Below are 23,891 nucleotides of genomic sequence, written 5' to 3'. Positions count from 1 at the left end.
CGGATGGCACTGTGATAGACTACATCCAATTTGCTGAGTAGAGTGTTGGAGGCTATTTTGTAAATGACATCGCCGAAGTCAAGGATCGGTAGGATAGTCAGTTTAACGAGGGCATGTTTGGCAGCATGAGTGAAGGAGGCTTTGTTGCGAAATAGGAAGCCGATTCTAGATTTCACTTTTGATTGGAGATGCTTAATGTGTGTCTGGAAGGATAGTTTACAGTCTAACCAGACACCTAGGTATTTGTAGTTGTCCACATACTCTAGGTCAGACCCGCCGAGAGTAGCGTTCGATTGAAGAGCATGCATTTAGTTTTACTAGTGTTTAAGAGCAGTTGGAGGCTACGGAAGGAGTGTTGTATGGCATTGAAGCTCGCTTTGAGGTTTGTTAACACAGTGTCCAATGAAGGGCCAGATGTATACAAAATGGTGTCGTCTGCGTAGAGGTGGATCTGAGAGTCAGGTTTCCTCAGTGCAGTGGGCAGCTGGGAGGAGGTGCTCTTATTCTCCATGGACTTTACAGTGTCCCAAAACTTTTTGGAGTTAGTGCTACAGGATGCAAATTTCTGTTTGAAAAAGCTAGCCTTTGCTTTCCTAACTGCTTGTGTATATTGGTTCCTAACTTCCCTGAAAAGTTGCATATCGCGGGGGCTATTCGATGCTAATGCAGTACGCCACAGGATGTTTTTGTGCGGGTCAAGGGCAGTCAAGTCTGAGGAGAACCAGGGGCTATATTTGTTCTTAGTTCTGAATTTTTTGAATGGGGCATGCTTATTTAAGATTGAGAGGAAAGCACTTTTAAAGAACAACCAGGCATCCTCTACTGACGGAATGAGATCGATATCCATCCAGGATATCTGGGCCAGGTCAATTAGGAAGGCCTGCTCGCTAAAGTGTTTTAGGGAGCGTTTGACAGTGATGAGGGGTGGTCGTTTGAACCCTGTGGCACCCCCATAGAGACTGCCATAGGTCCAGACAACAGGCCCTCCGATTTGACACATTGAACTCTATCTGAGAAGTAGTTGGTGAATCAGGCGAGGCAGTCATTTGAGAAACCAAGGCTATTTAGTCTGCCAATAAGAATGCGGTGGTTGACAGAGTCAAAAGCCTTGGCCAGGTCGATGAAGACGGCTGCACAGTACTGTCTATTATCGATTGCGGTTATAATATCGTTTAGGACCTTGAGCGTGGCTGAGGTGCACCCATGACCAGCTCGGAAACCGGCTTGCATAGTGGAAAAGGTACGGTGGGATTCGAAATGGTCGGTTCTCGTTTGACAGTGATGAGGGGTGGTCGTTTGACCGCGGACCCGTTACGGATGCAGGCAATAAGGCGAAAGAGATTCTGGTTGAAGACAGCGGAGGTGTATTTAGAGGGTAAATTAGTCAGGATGATATCTATGAGGGTGCCCATGTTTACAGATTGAGGGTTGTACCTGGTAGGTTCCTTTATAATTTGTGTGAGATTGAGGGCATCTAGTTTGGATTGTAGGATGGCCGGGGTGTTAAGCATTTCCCAGTTTAGGTCACCAAGCAGTACGAACTCTGAGGATAGATGGGAAGCAATCAATTCACATATGGTGTCCAGGGCACAGTTGGGGGCTGAGGGGGGTCTGTAGCAAGTGGCAACAGTGAGAGACTTATTTCTGGAAAGGTGGATTTTTAGAAGTAGGATCTCAAACTGTTTGGGCACAGACCTGTATAGTATGATAGAGCTCGGCAGGCTATCTCTACAATAGATTGCAACTCCACCCCCTTTGGCAGTTCTATCTAGACGGAAAATGTTGTAGTTGGGGATGGACATTTCTGAATTTTTGGTGGCCTTCCTAAGCCAGGATTCAGACACTGCTAGAACATCAGGGTTGGCGGAGTGTGCTAACGCAGTGAATAACTCAAACTTAGGAAAGAGGCTTCTGATGTTAACATGCAAAAAGCCAAGGCTTTTACGGTTACAGAAGTCAACAAATGATAGTGCCTGGGGAGTAGGAGTGATACTGGGGGCTGCAGGGCCTGGGTTAACCTCTACATCACCAGAGGAACAGAGGAGGACTAGAATAAGAATATGGCTAAAGGCTTTAAGAACTGGTCTTCTAGTGCGTTGGGTACAGAGAATAAAAGGTGCAGATTTCCGGGCGTTGTAGAATAGATTCAGGGCATTATGTACAGACAAGGATATGGAAGGATATGAGTACAGTGGAGGTAAACCTAAGCGTTGGGTAACAATGAAAGAGATAGCATCACTGGAGGCACCGATTGAGCCGGTCTCCGCGTGTATGGGGGGTGGAACAAAGGAGCTATTTGAGGCAGTTTGAGAGGGACTTGGGGCTCTACAGTGAAATTGTATTATAAGAACTAACTGGAACAGCAATAGGCAAGGCATATTGACATGGGAGAGAGGCATAAAGCAATCACAGGTGTTATTCGAGAGAGCTAAGACAACAACTGGTAATGGCGATGAAAGTTTGGGCTGAGGCTAAACAGATAAAACAGGACAGGGTACCATGTAAAGGAACAGTCCAGCAGGCATCAGCTGTGCAGCTGAGTGATCATAAGGTCCAGTGAACAGCAATGTGAGTCCGAGAGCAGTTTGAATTGGTGCTACCGCACAGGCGATCAGGAAGCACGGCTGTTGAATTGCGGGCCGGGGCTAGCAGATGGATCTTCGTGGTCGTCGCAACGAGAAGCCTGTTGAAACCACAGACGATTACATCGGCAGACCAGTCGTGATGGATCGGCGGGGCTCCGTGTCGACACTAGGAGGTCCCGCCCGGTTGACAGAGAGGTAGATAGCCGGGAGATGGGCCTGACTCGAGGCTAGCTCAAGGCGGATTAGCCAACCACAACATCCATTCGGTTGCAGCTAGCTAGTTGCGATGATCCGGTGTTAAAGGTCCAGTGATTCAGTGATTCCGGTAGAAAATCCAATATGTTCTGGGTCGATAACGCGCTATGCAGACTGGCTGATAATAGTCCAGGCTAGAGTTAGCTGGTAGGTAGTGCAGGCCACGGACAACGGTGGAAAAACCTGCTAATGGTGGCTAATAGCAAGTAGCTAGTTAGCTGGCTACTCCCGTCCGGTAGACAGAGAGGTAGATAGCCGGGATATGGGCCTGGCTCGAGGCTAGCTCAAGGCTAACTGGTGCTTGCTTCGGGGGCAGTGGTGATTAGCCAACAGCAACATCCATTCGGTTGCGGCTAGTTGGTTGCGATCAGGTGTTAAGGTCCAGTGATTCAGTTATTCCGGCAGAAAATCAGATGTTCTGGGTGAAAACCGCTAACGGTGGCTAATAGCAAGTAGCTAGTTAGCTGGCTAGCTAGTTTCAACAGGAGAATACGTTCCACATTGAGTGAGGCGGGTTGCAGGAAAGTATATTTAGTAGAAGGATGAAAAGTGTGATAGGGGAAATATATACAACAAAAGACAAAAGAAGAAAAAACAGGCTATTTACACGGACATACAACAGAGTACACGACCGCACTCCTACGCCATCTTGGATCAAACATTCAACTACTACTACAAATCAACTACTTCTATTTGATGTGTTTGAAAGTATTTCCAAATATATTCCGATATTCAACTTACTTGTATACTTATATATCAATATATATATATATATATATATATATATATATATATATATATATATATATATCAATATATATATATATATATATATATATATCAAAATACTTACTTTGAAATGTCTTTGAAAGTAATTGAAATACCCTAAATAGTATTTGAACCCAGGTCAGGAGTCCAGTAAAAAGCATGAGAACACGCACACCCCAAAAAGTAGAAAAGGTGCTGATCAACGGAATATAGTAACGTGTGTAAAAAATAAATAAAGATATTCACACACATGCTTCAAATAAACTGATTCAATTATTGGGAGCATTATAAAGTGTGCAACTATATATATTTTTTTCCACAACAGATTATACAGCATGCATGCTATACTGAAAGTATCCCATAGATGTCAGTGGTGTATACAACACAAAGCAGAGTCACTACAGTCAAATACGACACAGGATATAGTACCGTTTTCATTCATTTATTATTGTCTATAAGTGAAAAGCATCACTTGATTCTAACTATCTATCTGACACTGTGTTGTTCTTGTGAACTATACATCTGATATTCATTATTATACAGGACAACTACTGAACACGTTGACATTTCCAAGAGGATATTTCTAGGTTTGCTCACCTGTTAGAATCCTCTCGTCCACCTGTGCTGGTCCAGTAATGCTACAAGACAAGGTAAAACACTGACAGATCAGAATGTTACATTTTATTCATTTAGCGGACGCTCTTATCCAGAACAACTTACAGTTAGAGCATTCATCTTAAGGTATCTAGGTAAGACAACCACATATTACAGTCATAGTAAGTAAACCTACACTGAGTGTACAAAACATTAGGAACACCTTCCTAATATTGAGGTGCCCCCTTTTGCCCTCAGAACACCCTCAATTTGTCGGGGCATGGACTCTACAAGGTGTTGAAAGTGTTCCAAAGGGATACTGGCCCGTGTTGACTCCAATGTCAAGTTGGCTGGATGTCCTTTGGGTGGTGGACATTACTTGATACACACGGGAAACTGTTGAGCATGAAAAACCCAGCAGTGTTGCAGTTCTTGACACACCCTGTTCAAAGGCACTTACATATTTTGTCTTGCCAATTCACCTTCTGAATGGCACACATACACAATCCATGTTTCAATTGTCTGAATCAGGGATGGGCAACTGGGGACCCGCGGGCCGCCCCCCTTTTGTTGGCCCACGGACCAATTTCACCAATATATATATATATATTTTTTAGGAACTCAGTCGGTGTCTCAACTCACTGCTGAGAGTTAAAATCATAGAATACACAAGGTGCAATTTAGAAATGTGGTTGTGTATCAGCAGTCACTCAATTAGCCCATTTCAGATTAATTGTTTTAGATTGGTAAGTTAGTCTAGTGGTAGTAAGCATAATGGGGGTGGGGCCCATTGATCATCAGTTATCATATTAAAAACTGCAAACGTTTGCCTCCATCCATTGGCAAAATGTGCAGAATTGCAGGAAATTAACTTTAAAACTGCTAATATTTCTCAATAAGTAGAATAGCACGAACTGAGTGAAAAAATATATATACAGTGCCCTTGACTTTTTCCACATTTTGTTAAGTTACAGCCTTATTCTAAAATGGAGTTAATAAAAAAAATCCTCAGCAATCTACACACAATACCCCATAATGACAAAGCGAAAACAGGTTATTTACATATGTATTCAGACCCTTTGCTATGAGACTCGAAATTGAGCTCAGGTGCATTCTGTTTCCATTGATCATCCTTGAGATGTTTCTACAACTTGATTTACCACCTGTGGTAAATTCAATTGATTGGACATGATTTGGAAAGGCACACACCTGTCTATATAAGGTCCCACAGTTGACAGTGCATGTCAGAGCAAAAACCAAGCCATGAGGTTGAAGGAATTGTCCGTAGAGCGCCGAGACAGGATTGTGTTGAGGCACAGATCTGGGGAAGGGCACCAAAACATTCCTGCAGCATTGAAGGTCCCCAAGAACACAGTGGCCTCCATAATTCTTAAATGGAAGAAGTTTGGAACCACCAAGACTCTTCCTAGAGCTGGCCGCCCGGCCAAACTGACCAATCGGGGGAGAAGGGCCTTGGTCAGGAAGGTGATCAAGAACCCGATGGTCACTCTGACAGAGCTCTACAGTTCCTCTGTGGAGATGGGAGAACCTTCCAAAAGGACAACCATATCTGCAGCCCCTCACCAATCAGGCCTTTATGGTAGTGGTCAGACGGAAGCCACTCCTCAGTAAAAGGCACATGACAGCCCGCTTGGAGTTTGCCAAAAGGCACCTAAAGACTCTCAGACCATGAGAAAGAAGATTCTCTGGTCTGATGAAACCAAGATTGAACTCTTTGGCCTGAATGCCAAGTGTCACGTCTGGAGGAAACCTGGCACCATCCCTACGGTGAAGCATGGTGGTGGCAGCATCATGCTGTGGGGATGTTTTTCAGCGACCGGGACTGGGAGACTAATCAGGATCGAGACAAAGATGAACGGAGCAAAGTACAGAGAGATCCTTGATGAAAACCTGCTCCAGAGCGCTCAGGACCTCAGACTGGGGCGAAGGTTCACCTTCGAACAGGACAACGACCCTAAGCACACAGCCAAGACAACGCAGGAGTGGCTTCGGGACAAGTCTCTGAATGTCCTTGAGTGGCCCAGCCAGAGCCCGGACTTGAACCCGATTGAACATCTCTGGAGAGACCTGTATATAGCTGTGCAGCAATGCTCCCCATCCAACCTGACAGAGCTTGAGAGGATCTGCAGAGAAGAATGGGAGAAACTCCCCAAATACAGGTGTGGAAAGCTTGTAGCGTCATACCCAAGAAGACTCGATGCTGTAATCGCTGCCAAAGGTGCTTCAACAAAGTACTGAGTAAAGGGTCTGAATACTTTTGTAAATGTGATATTTCATTTGTTTTATATTTAATAAATTAGCAAACAATTCTAAAGACCCACGAGCCACTGCGGCCCCTAATGATGAGTTCTGATTTTTTTGTTGCCCCAACCCCCGTCAAAGTTGTCCATCCCTGGTCTGAATGCTTAAAAATCCTTCTTTAACCTGTATCCTCCCCTCATCTACAGTGATTGAAGTGGATTTAACAAGTGTCATCAATAAGGATAAATTGGTAGAGCATGGCGCTTGTAACGCCAGGGTAGTGGGTTCGATTCCCGGGACCACCCAAACGTAAAAATTAATGCACACATGACTGTAAGTCGCTTTGGATAAAAGCGTCTGCTAAATGGCATATTATTATATTATTATCATAGCTTTCACCTGGATTCACCTGGTCAGTCTATGTCATGTTCCTAATGTTTTGTACACTCAGTGTATATACTATATACAAACTCCTTATATAGTAATTTATATACTAATCTATACTACAACTATATGTAAATGATGCAGATTCAGAAGCATTATAGTGCAAAAAGTCCATGAATGAAAAGCTGGAGCACCAATGGGTTTCCATCATGGCCACAAGGTGGTGCTGTGTCCTGCGGACATAATGGTGTAACTACCAGGCACCTGTTACTGTCCTACATACGGCCCATATGTATCAACAAGCGTCACAGAGTACGAGTGCTGATCTAGGATCAGATCCCCCCCTCCATTTAATTTTATTCATTGTGATCTAAAAAGCAAAACTGATCCTAAATCAGTAATCTTGCTCCAGCTCTGGCTCTCATTTTTGTGCTCTATTAAAATAATTACTTGTTCCAGTAACGGGGCCAGAAATGTCACCCAATTGACCTTTCAGTAGTCATGGCAGCCATTCACAAGTATCAGAGACAGCCCAAAAAGTTCAAATAAGAGACTAAGTCGCCATTTGTCATCAATGTACTGTACTCACCCCTTCTGTAAATTCCACGTGCATGTTCTCACTGCCGATCACTAGTAGCTCCAGCTCCTGCTTATGGCGCCTCAGGTACCACTCAGCCTTCTGTAGACACACAGAGATATCGGGCAGCCCTGTTTATCTCAACAGGTAAAAACATTTTTTTTAATGACATCCCTTTAGCACATTACCTAGCTACTGAATCTCCCCAAATTGACCCCTTGAAGAAGAAATGTTTAGGAAGACTATTTTCATAACCACTATGCCTCTTATATCTTATCTCCTGTCCCTACCCTAACACCTCTTCCTCTTTCAGCAGCCAAGCCCCCTCCAGCCCTCTCATCGCCTTATTGCTGGACCCAATGGACTGTGCTATATTTCCCTCTCTATTGGGAAAAAGCACAAGAAAGAGGATTTCGGCACCCACCATCTCAGATTGTTCTGAACTCGTTTCTGTAGTTAGAAACAGATAAGATTAGCATTCCTGCAACATTATTTTGTTGAAATATAATTTGATCTCTGAAAAATTAAGTTAATTGATTGTATCCAAATTAGCCATTTTAATGTATAGGATGCATATAATATTCAATAAAAAAGTACCTAACATCTGATTTGTACAAACGTTTTTTAATAACAAGGAGTTAGACATGATGAATCCAATGAAATTGTCAAAAGCCAGCCAGGGACAACCCACGCCAATCCCACCTCAACAATGAGAATATTTACTGAACAAAAATATAAACGCAACATGTAAAGTGTTGGTCCCATGTTTCATGAGCTGAAATAAAATATCCCAGAAATGTCCCATTTGCACAAAAAGCTTATTTCTCTCAAATATTGTGCACACATTTGTTTACATCCCTGTTAGTGAGCATTTCTCCTTTGCCAAGATAATCCATCCATCTGACAAGTGTGGCATATTAAGGATCTGATTAGACAGCATGATCATTACACAGGTGCACCTTGTGCTGGAGACAATAAAAGGCTACTCTAAAATGTGCAGTTTTTTCACACAACACAATGGCACAGAAGTTTTGAGGGAGGGTGCAATTGTCATACTCATTGCAGGAATGTCCACCAGAGCTGTTGCCAGAGAATGTAATGTTCATTTCTCTACCATAAGTCGCCTCCAAAGTATTTTTATTGAATTTGGCAGTATGTCCAACTGGCCTCATACCGCAGACCACGTATAACCATGCCAGCCCAATTCCTCCACATCCAGCTTCTTCACCTGCGGGATCGTCTGAGACCAGTCACCCGTAGAGCTGATGAAACTGTGGTTTGCACAACTGAATAATTTCTGCACAAACTGTCAGAAACCGTCTCAGGGAAGCTCATCTGCGTGCTCGTCGTCCTCACCAGGGTCTTGACCTGACAGCAGTTCAGTGTCGTAACCAACTTCAGTAGGCAAATGCTCACCTTCAATGGCTCTTCACGGATGAATCCCAGTTTCAACTGTACCGGGCAGATGGCAGATGGCGTCATGTGGGTGAGCAGTTTACTGATGTCAACGTTGTGAACAGATTGCCCCATGGTGCCGGTGGGGTTATGGTATGGGCAGGCATAAGCTACAGACAATGTACACAATTGCATTTTATTTATGGCAATTTCAATGCACAGAGATACCGTGACGAGATCCTGAGGCCCATTGTCGTGCCATTCATCTGCCGCCATCACCTCATGTTTCAGCATGATAATGCACAGCCCCATGTTGCAAGGATCTGTACACAATTCCTGGAAGCTGAAAATGTCCCAGTTCTTCCATGGTCTGCATACTCACCAGACATGTCACCCATTGAGCAAGCATGTTTGGGATGCTCTGGATCGACATGTGTGACAGCGTGTTCCAGTTCCCGCCAATATCCGGCAACTTCGCACAGCCATTGCATGAGGCAAATAATGGTCACACGAGATACTGACTGGTTTTCTGATCAACACCCCTATCTTTTTTTTAAAGGTATCTGTAACCAACAGATGCATATCTGCTTTCCCAGTCATATGAAATCCATAGATTAGGGCCTAATGAATTCATTTCAATTGACTGATTTCCTTACATGAACTGTAACTCAGTAAAATCTTTGAAATTGTTGCATGTATATGCATGGTATACATCATCCAACAAAATGCTTACTTGCAGGTTCCTTCTCGACAATGCAACAACAATAAGAAATATAATCCAAGCCGCAGCTCCGTACTACTTGTCAGACATAGAGAACTGATACTGTATACTCAATGTTGGGTTGAGATTGGCGTGGGGTGTCTGTGAGTGGCCTTTGACCATTTCTTTGGATTCCTTATGTCTTACTCATTGTTAGAAAAAGTTTGGTCCAATTCGGATGTTAGATACTATATTTATTGAATATTTTATGAATCCTATAAATTAAAATGGCCAATTTGGGTGCAATCAAATTATATTTCAACAAAATATTGTTGCAGGAATGCTAATCTTATCTGTTTCTAACTACAGAAATGATTTCAGAACAATCTGAGATGGTGGGTGTCACGGCTTGCTGAAATGGCATGTAACGACCCTCTTGGCATTTCACAGCTGAGCTTTTTACTAGTCCTTCCTGGCAAGGTCTTAAAGAGGGCTGGTGTGACTGGAATGTCTTGGACTTACATTATAGAGGTTTGGAGTAGGAGAGGAGGAGAGGAATGAGGGAAAGAAGGTGTGATAATCTGCAATAGACAAGAAGGGGCGACGTTATGTTTTGAAACCTGAGCAGCCAGTAGCGTTTGCGGTGGCCGGAAACCGTAATGCAAACAGCTCCTAAATTGTTTCTGTGGGCATTGGCGCTTGATTTCCCCCTCCTCCCTGTTCCTGAAAGACAGGAGTCTTTGGCAGGAAGGCAGGCAGGCAGACCCCGGCTATCTCCTGCTCTATATGCTGGCTAAATGAGGTCCCTAAGGCCACAGAGAGAGAGAGATGAGAGAGGAATGGACAGGAAAGGAGAGAAGAGGGGCTGAGAGAGAGAGAAATATGGAATGGAGGAATGGAGAGTTTAGGGGCCGAGAGGAGAGAGCCAGAGGGACTGAGATGGTTGATGTCAGAGTCCTAACCATAGTCATCAGCTGCATTGGTTTGTCCGCTGGCATGCACACACACACAAACACATGCACACACACGCACACACACAATCTCTCTCTCACACACACACCCTGGCCGTACTGGGAGAACTCACATTCACTCTAATAGCTTCCAGGCTTTCCAGGAAAACGGGCCTGTAAGGGAGGGAGTGCAGAACAAGAGACTCCGTGGCTGTACAGAGAGTGGAGCAGGTTTGAGGGTTTGAAGTCAACCGTTTTTTGGGGGGACAAGTTCTTGGGGGCAAATCGGCCACTAATTTGCCAGTTAGTTCTCCAGGCAAACTGACTATAGATGCGTCCCAAATGGCACCCTATTCCCTACATAGGGAATAGTGTGCCATTTCAGATGCATCCTATTCCAAACGTCGGCTCTAAATTATCAGCACATTTACATTCCCAATAACCTGATAATTAGGAACACTTAGGGGATATAGTTGCCGGTAAACACAAATTATATGAGTCACTAAAAAATCTGCCATTAAATTTACGCAGCAATAACTGGCTTATAAAACCTATTGGGCAGTGAATCTGTAGGAATGAAAACTAAACATTGGGCCCCAACTCTTTGGCCATACAATGTAGAAAGAGTAACATTAACTGATTAAAGTCCCCTCCAATGTAAACTATTCCTTATAGTGCACTATTTCTTACTACCAAAAGTAGTGCACTATACTATATAGGGAATAGCTAGCCTGGGTACCAGTCTGTTTGTAACATCATGCCACTCCTTGCCACTCATTATCATGCCAAACAGTTTGGGTTAACAAGGAGTTGAAATTATAGCACAAAAATATCTGAGACCAGGCTAGGGAATAGGCCATGCTTGTCATGGTCAAAAGTAATGCACTATATCAGAAATAGCCCATCCGGGTCCTGATCAAAAGTAGTGCACTATATAGGGAATAGCCCATGCGTGTCCTGGTCAAAAGTAGTGCACTATATAGGGAATAGGGTGCCATTTTGGACGTAACCAAGGTCTTACCTCCCGGGGTTTGATGTCGTGGCCCACGGCCTCTCTGTAGTACTCCACGTTCTCTGTCATAAACTCCTCCCCCTCGTGGAACAGCAGGTAGGACTTGGCACACTCCAATGCCTCCTCCACCATGTTAACTGGAGAGACAGAGAGACAAAAAGAAGACATTATGAAATGGACATGTGTTACGTTCTGTGTATTGCTTAGCATTGGGATGTTCTTGTGTCGATAAAGCTTGTTTGAATTGAAAATGGAATTGAAAATTGAAATTGAAAGAAAGGGGGTAGAGATGGTGAGTGAGAGGAACAGAGAGCAATAGAAAGAGAGAGAAACAGAGAGAGAGAGAGAGAGAAACAAATGGAGGTTAAAAGACATCCATCCATCCTTCTGAGCCCTGCCTAAACAAGAGGAACTGTCATCACACCTCCGTTACAGACTCCCTCCCTGAACTCCCCTGTAAGACATCATCCCAAATGGCATCCTGTTCCCTATGTAGTGCACTACTTTTGACCAGGGCCCATGGAGCTCTGGTCAAAAGAAGTTCACTATATAGGGAATAGGGTGGCATTTGGGATGTACCCAGTATAACACACACTTCCTATTGGTTTCCACTCATAAAGTTCAGTACAGGTCCACATGTAATAAAGCCACCTAGGCCTGAATGAGATGTGTGTCTGAAACCTTTTGAAGTCTCGTGCGGCTGAACATTCCAGGGGCATGACCACAATGGAGCAAGCAGCAGTAGCGCTACAACAGTGAGAGGCAGTCAGAGGCTAGCTGAGATACTGGAAACAAAGACAGACACACAGGCGCACACACACACGCACACACATACACAGCTGCTCCAGGCTCCAGGCTAGGGCTGTATCTCCTGTTCCTAAAGTGCTTACAGCGAGCAGTGACTTGCAAGTAACACATACACACATTTTTTTATTTTTTTTTACATTTTAGTCATTTTAGCAGACGCTCTTATCTAAAGCGACTTACAGTTAATGAGTGCATGCATTTTTCATACACACATGCACGCACACATGCGCACGACACCCACACATCCACCCAACACACGTGGACTTTACTATCTTGTAAAGCAGCTGGGCTCACATATCACTTCCCGGCGGGGCGGCCAGGCCCGAGGCAGCAGCGTTTCTGCGGTCAGCGCGTCTCCTCCGGTTCCCCTGGTTCCCAGGTCATAAACAGTGAGGGGCTTTGAGGCCGTTAAAAACGACAATGTCACCGAACGGATCATTGAGGAAACAGCTTCCCGCAGAGCAATGTGAGACTGTTGAGTGATGGGGAGACTTTTAAACAGGCGACTCAAGACTTGCAGACTGGAAGTCTAGAAGAACAGCTAGCATGCTAGCTATAACCATAGACTTCCAGTCATTGCACTAACGCTAGTTAGCATTGGCCTGCGAAACTAACTCACTTCCCTCATACTGGACACAGATATATAAAAAGGGTATCCATGAGTTCATCTGACTCTAGGGAAGTAGATAAAGGACTTCATTACCAAAATCCCGAACTACCCCTTTAAGTTCTGCTGCTGGGAATGATTCATTGAGCTCTGGTGTTTTTCATAGGATCCCATGAGCCACTTGGGTTTATTCTGATAAGCTCATAAAAATTTACCACATTGGCTTATCCTTCCTTCTCTCCTTTCCTATGTTGTCCTGCCAGTCTGGGCCTGTATTCACAAAGTGTCTCAGATTAGGAATGCTGATCTAGGATCAGGTCCATCCTGTCCATTCATTACAATCTAAAAGGTAGAGCTGATCCTAGATCAGCACTCCTACTCTGAGAAGCTTTATGAATACGAGTCCTGGCCTTTCTCCACAGCTCTTTGTGATTTGCCCTAATCCCTGCCTTTTCAAACGCCTGTGACCAGGTGTTTCTCAGCTCTCTGTCTCTTTCGCTCTGTCTCTGAGAGTCAGCAGGGGAATACTTATCTAATTAATGATAATTCGATATAGGTGTGTTAGTGTTAGTGAATAAAAGCCTGTACACACTACATCGCTGTAGTCTGAACACCACACCCTGCAGGGTCAAGTAGGGTCAAGTAGGGTGCGGTTAGGTAAGACTTGGGGCTGGATTCAATCCGTATCGCAGAAGCATCTCGGAAGACCCACACTCAAATGTAAAGGTAATTTCCGATTGAGCCGACATATGCAGCGTTTACCGTGAATGCAGTCTCCGCGAAAGCGGAAACATTGCCTTTAAATTTCAATCTAGCTATAGCGCGGATCTTCGGCGATACTTCTATACCTTACTCTGGAAGTCGGTGAACTGCAGGTAGTCATAATGTAGAGGTAAACTAGATTAAAGTAGGGTGCAGTAGGGTAATGTTACTCACGCTGGAAGTAAGCAAACTGCAGGTAGTCGTAATGTAGAGGCAGGTAGTTCTCCATTGGAGACAGACGGCCGGGCCGGGTGGACAGGTCTCTCACACACTCGTGTTCACAGTGCAGCGCCTGGGTGAAGTGGTCTGAAACACACACAGGAGGATAGGGGGGATACAGGTATATTTATACATTCATAAGCATTTTTAAAGCAGAGTAATGTCCTCCTGAGGAAAAGCATTGAGTAGTATGATAATGATGAGGAACCATTCACAATGCCTACCTTAATGTTTCATGCAGTATTCTCATCCAACTGATTACCATACATTCTTCATTGCTATCACAAAGGTTTATTTTCAGCCATGTCGCCACTGATTTACTGTAGATATTGTGCTTTGCATTCTCTGTACTAGATTTGTAATCATTCTAGACACGTCAGTCCATCACTTGGTTCTATCAGAGATTCAGTGTCTAATAGAGCCAATTAAAGGGTGTTTTCTTTTTCTTTGTATTACATTTAGCCTAATGCACTGAGACTCTCAGGTCTACTGAGGAATAATATCCTAAAGACACACACACACACACACCTTAGCGTTCAACAACGTTTTCATCATCTTCCACACACAGGGGGTAACATTAGTGGGTGAATGAAACATTTAGCACAGTTGACCTATTGACATGTACAGTGGGGAAAAAAAGTATTTAGTCAGCCACCAATTGTGCAAGTTCTCCCACTTAAAAAGATGAGAGAGGCCTGTAATTTTCATCATAGGTACACGTCAACTATGACAGACAAATTGAGATTATTTTTTCCAGAAAATCACATTGTAGGATTTTTAATGAATTTATTTGCAAATTATGGTGGAAAATAAGTATTTGGTCAATAACAAAAGTTTCTCAATACTTTGTTATATACCCTTTGTTGGCAATGACACAGGTCAAACGTTTTCTGTAAGTCTTCACAAGGTTTTCACACACTGTTGCTGGTATTTTGGCCCATTCCTCCATGCAGATCTCCTCTAGAGCAGTGATGTTTTGGGGCTGTCGCTGGGCAACACAGACTTTCAACTCCCTCCAAAGATTTTCTATGGGGTTGAGATCTGGAGACTGGCTAGGCCACTCCAGGACCTTGAAATGCTTCTTACGAAGCCACTCCTTCGTTGCCCGGGCGGTGTGTTTGGGATCATTGTCATGATGAAAGACCCAGCCACGTTTCATCTTCAATGCCCTTGCTGATGGAAGGAGGTTTTCACTCAAAATCTCACGATACATGGCCCCATTCATTCTTTCCTTTACACGGATGGTTCGTCCTGGTCCCTTTGCAGAAAAACAGCCCCAAAGCATGATGTTTCCACCCCCATGCTTCACAGTAGGTATGGTGTTCTTTGGATGCAACTCAGCATTCTTTGTCCTCCAAACACGACGAGTTGAGTTTTTACCAAAAAGTTCTATTTTGGTTTCATCTGACCATATGACATTCTCCCAATCCTCTTCTGGATCATCTAAATGCACTCTAGCAAACTTCAGACGGGCCTGGACATGTACTGGCTTAAGCAGGGGGACACGTCTGGCACTGCAGGATTTGAGTCCCTGGCGGCGTAGTGTGTTACTGATGGTAGGCTTTGTTACTTTGGTCCCAGCTCTCTGCAGGTCATTCACTAGGTCCCCCTGTGTGGTTCTGGGATTTTTGCTCACCGTTCTTGTGATCATTTTGACCCCACGGGGTGAGATCTTGCGTGGAGCCCCAGATCGAGGGAGATTATCAGTGGTCTTGTATGTCTTCCATTTCCTAATAATTGCTCCCACAGTTGATTTCTTCAAACCAAGCTGCTTACCTATTGCAGATTCAGTCTTCCCAGCCTGGTGCAGGTCTACAATTTTGTTTCTGGTGTCCTTTGACAGCTCTTTGGTCTTGGCCATAGTGGAGTTTGGAGTGTGACTGTTTGAGGTTGTGGACACGTGTCTTTTATACTGATAACAAGTTCAAACAGGTGCCATTAATACAGGTAACGAGTGGAGGACAGAGGAGCCTCTTAAAGAAGAAGTTACAGGTCTGTGAGAGCCAGAAATCTTGCTTGTTTGTAGGTGACCAAATACTTATTTTCCACCATAATTTGCTAATTTAAATTCATTAAAAATCCTACAATGTGATTTTCTGGATTTTTTCCCTCATTTTGTCTGTCATAGTTGACGTGTACCTATGATGAAATGTACAGGCCTCTCTCATCTTTTTAAGTGGGAGAACTTGCACAATTGGTGGCTGACTAAATACTTTTTTTCCCCACTGTATGTATAAAATATCATAATTATTTCTCTATGACAAACAAAAAAGAAAAAGATTACCGAGGTGGGATTCAGGTTACCCAATGTCCCCCGATGACCACCAATGACATGCTACAGTGAAGTTAACCACTGTGAAATCACAGGTCAGAGCAGCCCAGACAACCGGATACTCCTGTTTCTCTATAACTAGACAACAACAACAATAATCTCTTCTCTCGTTGCTAGACTTTGTATTTGTTGATTTGTTGCCCAGAACACGTTTGTATTTGTTGCTCTCACACATGGATGGAGAAAAAATGCCTGAGGTTATTACAAATCATATTTCCATTCTTTAGGAGAGTCAGTAATGTTGATTTCCCCATAACCATGGAAGACAGTATGTCGGAAGACAGTATACCACTACGGGATCACATAAATATATAACAATGTGAATACTGTAGTGTAAAGGAAAATGATTCCCTTCCATTCACATGTACACTACATGACCAAAAGTATGTGGACACCTGCTCGTCGAACATCTCATTCCAAAACCATGGGCATTAATATGGAGTTGGTCCCCCCTTTGCTGCTATAACAGCCTCCACTCTTCTGGAACATTGCTGCTGGGACTTCAATTCAGCCACAAGAGCATTAGTGCGGTCGGGCACTGATGTCGGACAATTAGGCCTGGCTCGCAGTCGCCGTTCCAATTCATCCCAAAGGTGTTCGATGGAGTTGAGGTCAGGGCTCTGCGCAGGCCAGTCAAGTTCTTCCACACTGATCTCGACAAACCATTTCTGTATGGACCTTGCTTTGTGCATGCGAGCATTGTCAAGCTGAAACAGGTCAGGGCCTTCCCCAAACTGTTGCCACAAAATTGGGAGCACAGAATCGTCTAGAATGTCATTGTATGCTGTAGCGTTAAGATTCCCCTTCACTGGAACTAAGAGGCCTAGCCCAAACCATGAAAAACAGCCCCAGACCATTATTCCTCCTCCACCAAACTTTACAATTGCACTATGCATTGGGGCAGATAGCATTCTCCTGGCATCCGCAGAAACCCAGATTTGTCTGTCGGACTGCCAGATGGTGAAGCGTGATTCATCTCTCCAGAGAACGCGTTTCCACTGCTCCAGTGTCCAATGGCGTAAAGCTTTACACCACTCCAGCTGACGCTTGGCATTGCGCATGGTGATCTTAGGCTTGTGTGCGGCTGCTCGGCCATGGAAACCCATTTCATGAAGCTCCCGATGAACAGTTCTTGTGCTGACGTTGCTTCCTGTGGCAGTTTGGAACTCGGTAGTGAGTGTTGCAACCGAGGACAGACAATTTTTAAGTGCTGCGTGCTTCAGCCCTCGGCAGTCCTGTTCTGTGAGCTTGTGTGGCCTACCACTTCGTGGCTGAGCCGTTGTTGCCCCTAGATGTTTCCACTTCACAATAACAGCACTTACCGTTGACCGGGGCAGCTCTAGCAGGGCAGAAATTTGACAAACTGACTTGTTGGAAAGGTGGCATCCTATGACGGTGCCACGTTGAAAGTCACAGAGCTCTTTAGTAAGGCCATTCTACTGCCAATGTTTGTCTATGGAGATTGCATGGCTGTGTGCTCGATTAAATACACATGTCAGCAATCCACTAATTTTAAGGGTGTCTGCATACTTTTGTATATACTGTATAGTGTATGTACGTGTAACTGATAGATGCACACACACACACACACACACACACTATGTTAATGTTTTAAAATGTACAGTATGTAAATTGTAAAGTATTTTGTCTGTGATGTATTTTTCATTTTGTGTCGGACCCCAGCAAAACTATCTGTCGCCATTGGGGATCCTAATAAATCAAGTCAAATAAAATTCCTTTCCATGTACTTTTCCATCAAGGTCAAATAGCACATACTTTAGACTTTATTCATTCAACACTTGAGGTACATAGTAAACAGACGCATCCAATGGTCAAAGAAACTACAATAGCACTGATTCTCCTGTTGTTGAAGTCCTATGGAAAAATAACTCTTGGCTTGATTAGACATTGAGAAAAGCTTAATCAAAGCCAATACTGTACGATTTTGGCATGTTTGTGCAATGATACGTGTGATTGAGACAAAGCACGCTTGCCATCGACTCAGCTTAGCTTTAAGACCACCACAATACTGCTAGCAGCAGTGCGTTCTATGAGGGGAACTGTGCAACTGTCTAACGTCAACACAAACACAGCTGACTAAGCTTGTGTGTGTATATAATTGCATAATCACATTGTTATTTTCCAATGCCAGTGTTATGCGAGGCCTGACACCCCTGTCACCACAGGAGGTTGGTGGCACCTTAGTTGGGGAGGACGGGCTCCTGGTAATGGCTGGAGCGGAATCAGTGGAATGGTATCAAATACAACAAACACATGGTTTCCATGTGTTTGATGCCATTTCATTTGCTCCGTTCCAGCCATTATTATGAGCCATCCTCCCCTCAGCAGCCTCCACTGCCTGTCACACCAGAACATCCAACATTATCCTGCTGTGCTGCTTCTGGGCCCATATTCATAAAGCGTCTCAGATCAGTTTCCTTTTAGCGCATAATGAATAAGATTCCATGAAGAAGGTAGGACCTGATCCTAGATCAGCATTCATACTCTTTATGAATATGGGCACTGGAGTCTATGGGCTCACAGCTAGGCCTGATGCAATGACACTTTGGACTAACAAAATGCAACAATAACACAGGACATTAACCGAATGCTTTCTCTCAATGGAGCATTAACGCTGTACTGTACCCTGAGTACTCACTGACAAGACTTTATGGAGAAATTATGAAACTGAAGTAGTAAAACTGAAACAACTCTGAAACAACTCTCTCTCTTAGTTCATCGGTTGTAGACTTAGGGCTGGATACGTGGGGCTGTAACTGACCAATGAGGTCACCAAACATTGACCAGACTTGCTCTGGATGACTGTGTGGTCAGTTGGAGCTTTATGACCATGGTTTATGAGGAGAGGTGATGCAGAGAGAGAAAGGAGAGAGAGAGGATGAAGAAAGAGAGAGAGAGGGTAAAGAAAGAGAAAGAGAGAGGGTGAAGAAAGAGAAAGAGAGAGAGGGTGAAGAAAGAGCGAGAGGGTGAAGAAAGAGCGAGAGAGGTCCGGGGGCTCTGTTTACAAACACAAACAGACCCCACAAAGCCCCAGGACAGCAACACAATTAGACCCAACCAAATCATGAGAAAACAAAAAAATCATTATTTCCAATGTGTCAAGTAATTAACAAAAAAACTGAGCAAACTAGAATACTATTTGGCCCTAAACAGAGAGTACACAGTGTCAGAATACCTGACCACTGTGACTAACCCAAAATTAAGGAACGCTTTGACTATGTACAGACTCAGTGAGCATAGCCTTGCTATGGAAAGAAACCACAGTAGGCAGACCTGGCTCTCAAGAGAAGACAGGATATGTGCACACTGCCCACAAAATGAGGTGGAACTGAGCTGCACTTCCTTACCTCCTGCCAAATGTATGATCATATTAGAGACACATATTTCCCTCAGATTACACAGACCAACAAAGAATTAGAAAACAAATCCAATTTTCAAGATTTGTGACCTGTTGCCACAATAAAAGGGCAATTAGTGAAGAACAAACACCATTGTAAATACAACCCATATTTACAGTTGAGGTCGGAAGTTTACATACGCCTTAGCCAAAAACTCAGTTTTTCACAATTCCTGACATTTAATCCTAGTAAAAATAACCTGTTTTAGGTCAGTTAGGATCACCAATTTATCTTAAGAATGTGAAATGTCAGAATAATAGTAGAGAGAATGATTTATTTCAGCTTTTATTTCTTTCATCACATTCCCAGTGGGTTTACATACACTCAATTAGTATTTGGTAGCATTGCCATTAAATTGTTTAACTTGGGTCAAACGTTTCAGGTAGCCTTCCACAAGCTTCCCACAATAAGTTGGGTGAATTCTGGCCCATTCTTCCTGACAGAGCTGGTGTAACTGAGTCAGGTTTGTAGGCCTCCTTGCTCACACACACTTTTTCAGTTCTGCCCACAAATATTCTATAGAATTGAGGTCAGGGCTTTGTGATGGCCACTCCAATATCTTGACTTTGTTGTCCTTAAGCCTTTTTGCCACAACTTTGGAAGTATGCTTGGGGTCATTGTCCATTTGGAAGACCCATTTGCGACCAAGCTTTAACTTCCTGACTGATGTCTTGAGATGTTGCTTCAATATATCCACATAATTTTCATTTTCAAAGCACCCTCACAGCATGATGCTGCCACCCCCGTGCTTCACTGTTGGGATGGTGTTCTTCGGCTTGCAAGATCCCCCTTTTTCCTCCAAACATAACGATGGGCATTATGGCCAAACAGTTCTATTTTTGTTTCATCAGACCAGAGGACATATCTCAAAAAAGTGAGATCTTTGTCCCCATGTGCAGTTGCAAACCGTAGTCTGGCTTTTTTATGGTGGTTTTGGAGCAGTTGCTTCTTTGCTGAGCGGCCTTTCAGGTTATGTCGATATAAGACTCGTTTTACTGTGGATATAGATACTTTTGTACCTGTTTCCTCCAGCATCTTCACAAGGTCCTTTGCTGTTGTTCTGGGATTGATTTGCACTTTTCGCACCAAAGTACGTTCATCTCTAGGAGACAGAACGTGTCTCCTTCCTGAGCGGTATGACGGCTATGACGGCTGTGTGGTCCCATGGTGTTTGTACAGATGAACATGGTACCTTCAGGCGTTTGGAAATTGCTCCCAAGGATGAACCAGACTTGTGGAGTTCTACAATTTTTTCTATGAGCTTGGCTGATTTCTTTTGATTTTCCCATGATGTCAAGCAAAGAGGCACTGAGTTTGAAGGTAGGCCTTGAAATACATCCACAGGTACACCTCCAATTGACTCAAATGATGTCAATTAGCCTATCAGAAGCTTCTAAAGCCATGACAAAATGTTCTGGAATTTTCCAAGCTGTTTAAAGGCACAGTCAACTTAGTGAATGTAAACTTCTGACCCACTGGAATTGTGATACAGTGAATTATAAGTGAAATAATCTGTCTGTAAACAATTGTTGGAAAAATTACTTGTGTCATGCACAAAGTAGATGTCCTAACCGACTTGCCAAAACTATAGTTTGTTAACATGACGTTTGTGGAGTGGTTGAAAAACAAGTTTGAATGACTCCAACCTAAGTGTATGTAAACTTCCGACTTCAACTGTATGTTTATTTGTTTTCCATTTTGTACTTTAACTATTTGCACATCTTTACAACACTGTATATAGCCATAATATGACCTTTGAAATGTCTCTATTCCTTTCGAACTTCTGTGAGTGTAATGTTTACTGTTAATTTTCTTTGTTAATTTTACTTTTGTTCATTATCTATTCCACTTGCTTCGGCAATGTAAACATATGTTTCCCATGCCAATAAAGCCCTTTGAATTGAATTGAGAGGATGGAGAAACAGAGAGTGAGAGAGAGAGAGCGAGAGAGAGAGAGACTTACAAGCAGGGCTCACTATGGCTGTGTCGTTAGGCAAAAGCTAGGAACTCATGCTGGCCCAGTTTCAGACTGTTGGCTTTTTGGACCGTCTAAGATGGTAACAGAGCATATCAAAAAGATCTCAAAAGGCTTTGCACGTGAACACACACAGAAACAGCCACAGGAAAGAGTAAAGTATATGTATACTGTACACATTTGTCTCCAACTGTGTTTGACTTCACACAATCAATATGTTGCTCATTGCTTTTCCTGCACTCTTCTCCACCCGTTTAGAGGTTCTTTCAAGATGTTCAGTGGTCTGTTGGACCACTTAGACAAAGACAGACTCATGACCACAACAATGTTTTGAAATTACAATACCAGGATATTTGTCACGACTTCGGCCGAGGCTGCCTCCCCTCCTTGTTCGGGCAGGCTTCGGTGTTCATCGTCACCGGATTACTAACCACTGCAGCCCCAATCATCATCACAATTGTCTTGTCTCATTATCACACACACCTGGTTCTAATCCCCTAATTAGTCTGTGTAAAAGTGTTCCCTCTTCCCCGTTGTCCTTGTGGGTGATTATTTATTGTGAAGGTTAGTGAAGCTTGTGTATTTTGTTCGACGGGAGTATTTTCCCGTGTGCCTTGTCTTTTCCAGTGCACTTGTTTTGTGCCCTGGAGTGTGTTTGACGCAGTTCTGCATAAACCTGTATTTTGTGGATTAAAGCCTGTTATTCTGTGATTTACATTTACATTTGAGTAATTTAGCAGACGCTCTTATCCATACTGGACCCCCGTGGGAATCGAACCCACAATCCTGGCATTGCAAGCGCCATGCTCTACCAACTGAGCTACAGGAGACTAAGATTTACCCTCCTGCGCCTGAATCCTTCAACACCACCTCATCACAATATTACAAAGGAAAGGCCAAGAACCAAAATGTGTGTGAGGAGTCATTCGTGTTTCAAGCCTTGTCTGCCATTTTCCTTGAGTGGCCAAAAGAGATGAAGGGAGGTAGTTTCAAAATGAGCTGTCCCATAAAGTAGTCCAGGTGGAAAAGTAATTTATGTGAAAAAAAAAGTATCCTTGAGGATGTAACTTACGGTAAGTAGCTCTCTCTGAAAATTAATGACAGAACCACATGAGATAAGGTGTAGGGGTATTTGCTGTTAAGTAGAGTATACCAGTACTCCCTTCATAATGAAAAAAAAGTATATTTATTTAAACATTCATGTTGTTTTAAACTCTTAATATGAAGAAAAAAAACATTAGACCATTTCCAAACCGAGGGAGTCATTTTTGTCAAATCAATAAAGATTCAGTTTGCAAGAATGACTTGGCTAATACTTCTTAAGCTGAACAAATATTGACCGAATCGTGGCAGCCATCTCAAACTTCACCTCATTCAATTATCCTCATTCAAATATGTTCTAATCCATGATTAATCTTCGACAAAAAAAGTGCGACATCAAAAATAAGTCACCATAATTATGTGTGCGCTGTCAGAACCTGTGAAAGAGAGGCATTGGACTGTTTACACAACCGTTTGTGATTTCTTGGCATTTGGCAACCTAGCTGTCCTCTCTCTCTCTGCATGTTTTCCCTTATCTGCCCTTTGACCCTGTGCCAAGTCCCCCACCATATGCCAGCCCACTTCCAGCCATAGTTTATCACCTAGTGAGCATGGCATAGCTGTATGCCATTTCAAAACATCTGAACACCAAGATAAGTTTCCCATCCCACATTAAACCTACACTTCATAACATGATACGTTTCTCAGGGGGTTGTAAGCAATGTGAACCATCACTCAAAGTAGAAAGCTCTGTTTTTAATAAAAATACTACCACTGCCTGCTGAGAGACTCCTCACTGCAGTAAAGTAGGTGTGAACACAGAGAAATCCTGTGTCTTCTGGTCAGTCAGCATACAAAACAAGCAGCTCAGACCCATGCAACACAAATTACATATCCATGAGGACCGCCACAGGAATGGAAGACCCAGAGTTACCTCTGCTGCAGAGGATAAGTTCATTAGAGTTAACCACACCTCAAATTGCAGCCCAAATAAATGCTTCACAGAGTTCAAGTAACAGACACATCTCAACATCAATTGTTCAGAGTAGACTGCATGAATCAGGCCTTCATGGTCGAACTTCTGCAAAGAAACCACTACTAAAGGACACCAATAATAAGAAGAGACCTGCTAGGGCCAAGAAACATGAGCAATGGACACTAGACTGGTGGAAATATGTCCTTTGGTCTGATCAATCCAAATTTGAGATTTTTGGTTCCAACCGCCATGTCTTTGTGAGACGCAGAGT

At 43.4% G+C, this 23,891-nt stretch overlaps 1 protein-coding gene across 1 annotated transcript in view; it reads right to left on the bottom strand.

Annotated features, from left to right (window-relative positions):
* LOC311130844 (prolyl 3-hydroxylase 2-like) overlaps positions 1-23,891 on the bottom strand; it is a 104,045-nt gene that overhangs the window by 12,118 nt on the left and 68,036 nt on the right. Inside the window, exons 4-7 of the mRNA XM_084163650.1 lie at positions 13,833-13,964; positions 11,492-11,619; positions 7,438-7,527; positions 4,206-4,246 (exon numbers count right to left, since the gene is read on the bottom strand). Of these exons, the coding sequence (XP_084019776.1) occupies positions 4,206-4,246; positions 7,438-7,527; positions 11,492-11,619; positions 13,833-13,964 (391 nt within the window). The remainder of the gene's footprint in view (positions 1-4,205; positions 4,247-7,437; positions 7,528-11,491; positions 11,620-13,832; positions 13,965-23,891) is intronic.

The sequence above is a fragment of the Coregonus lavaretus genome (genome assembly GCF_964263955.1).
Source record: "Coregonus lavaretus genome assembly, chromosome: 6".
NCBI classification, from domain to species: Eukaryota; Metazoa; Chordata; class Actinopteri; order Salmoniformes; family Salmonidae; genus Coregonus; species Coregonus lavaretus.
The sequence above is the reverse complement of the archived record's forward strand: the minus strand, read 5'-3'. Positions and strand labels throughout refer to the sequence as shown.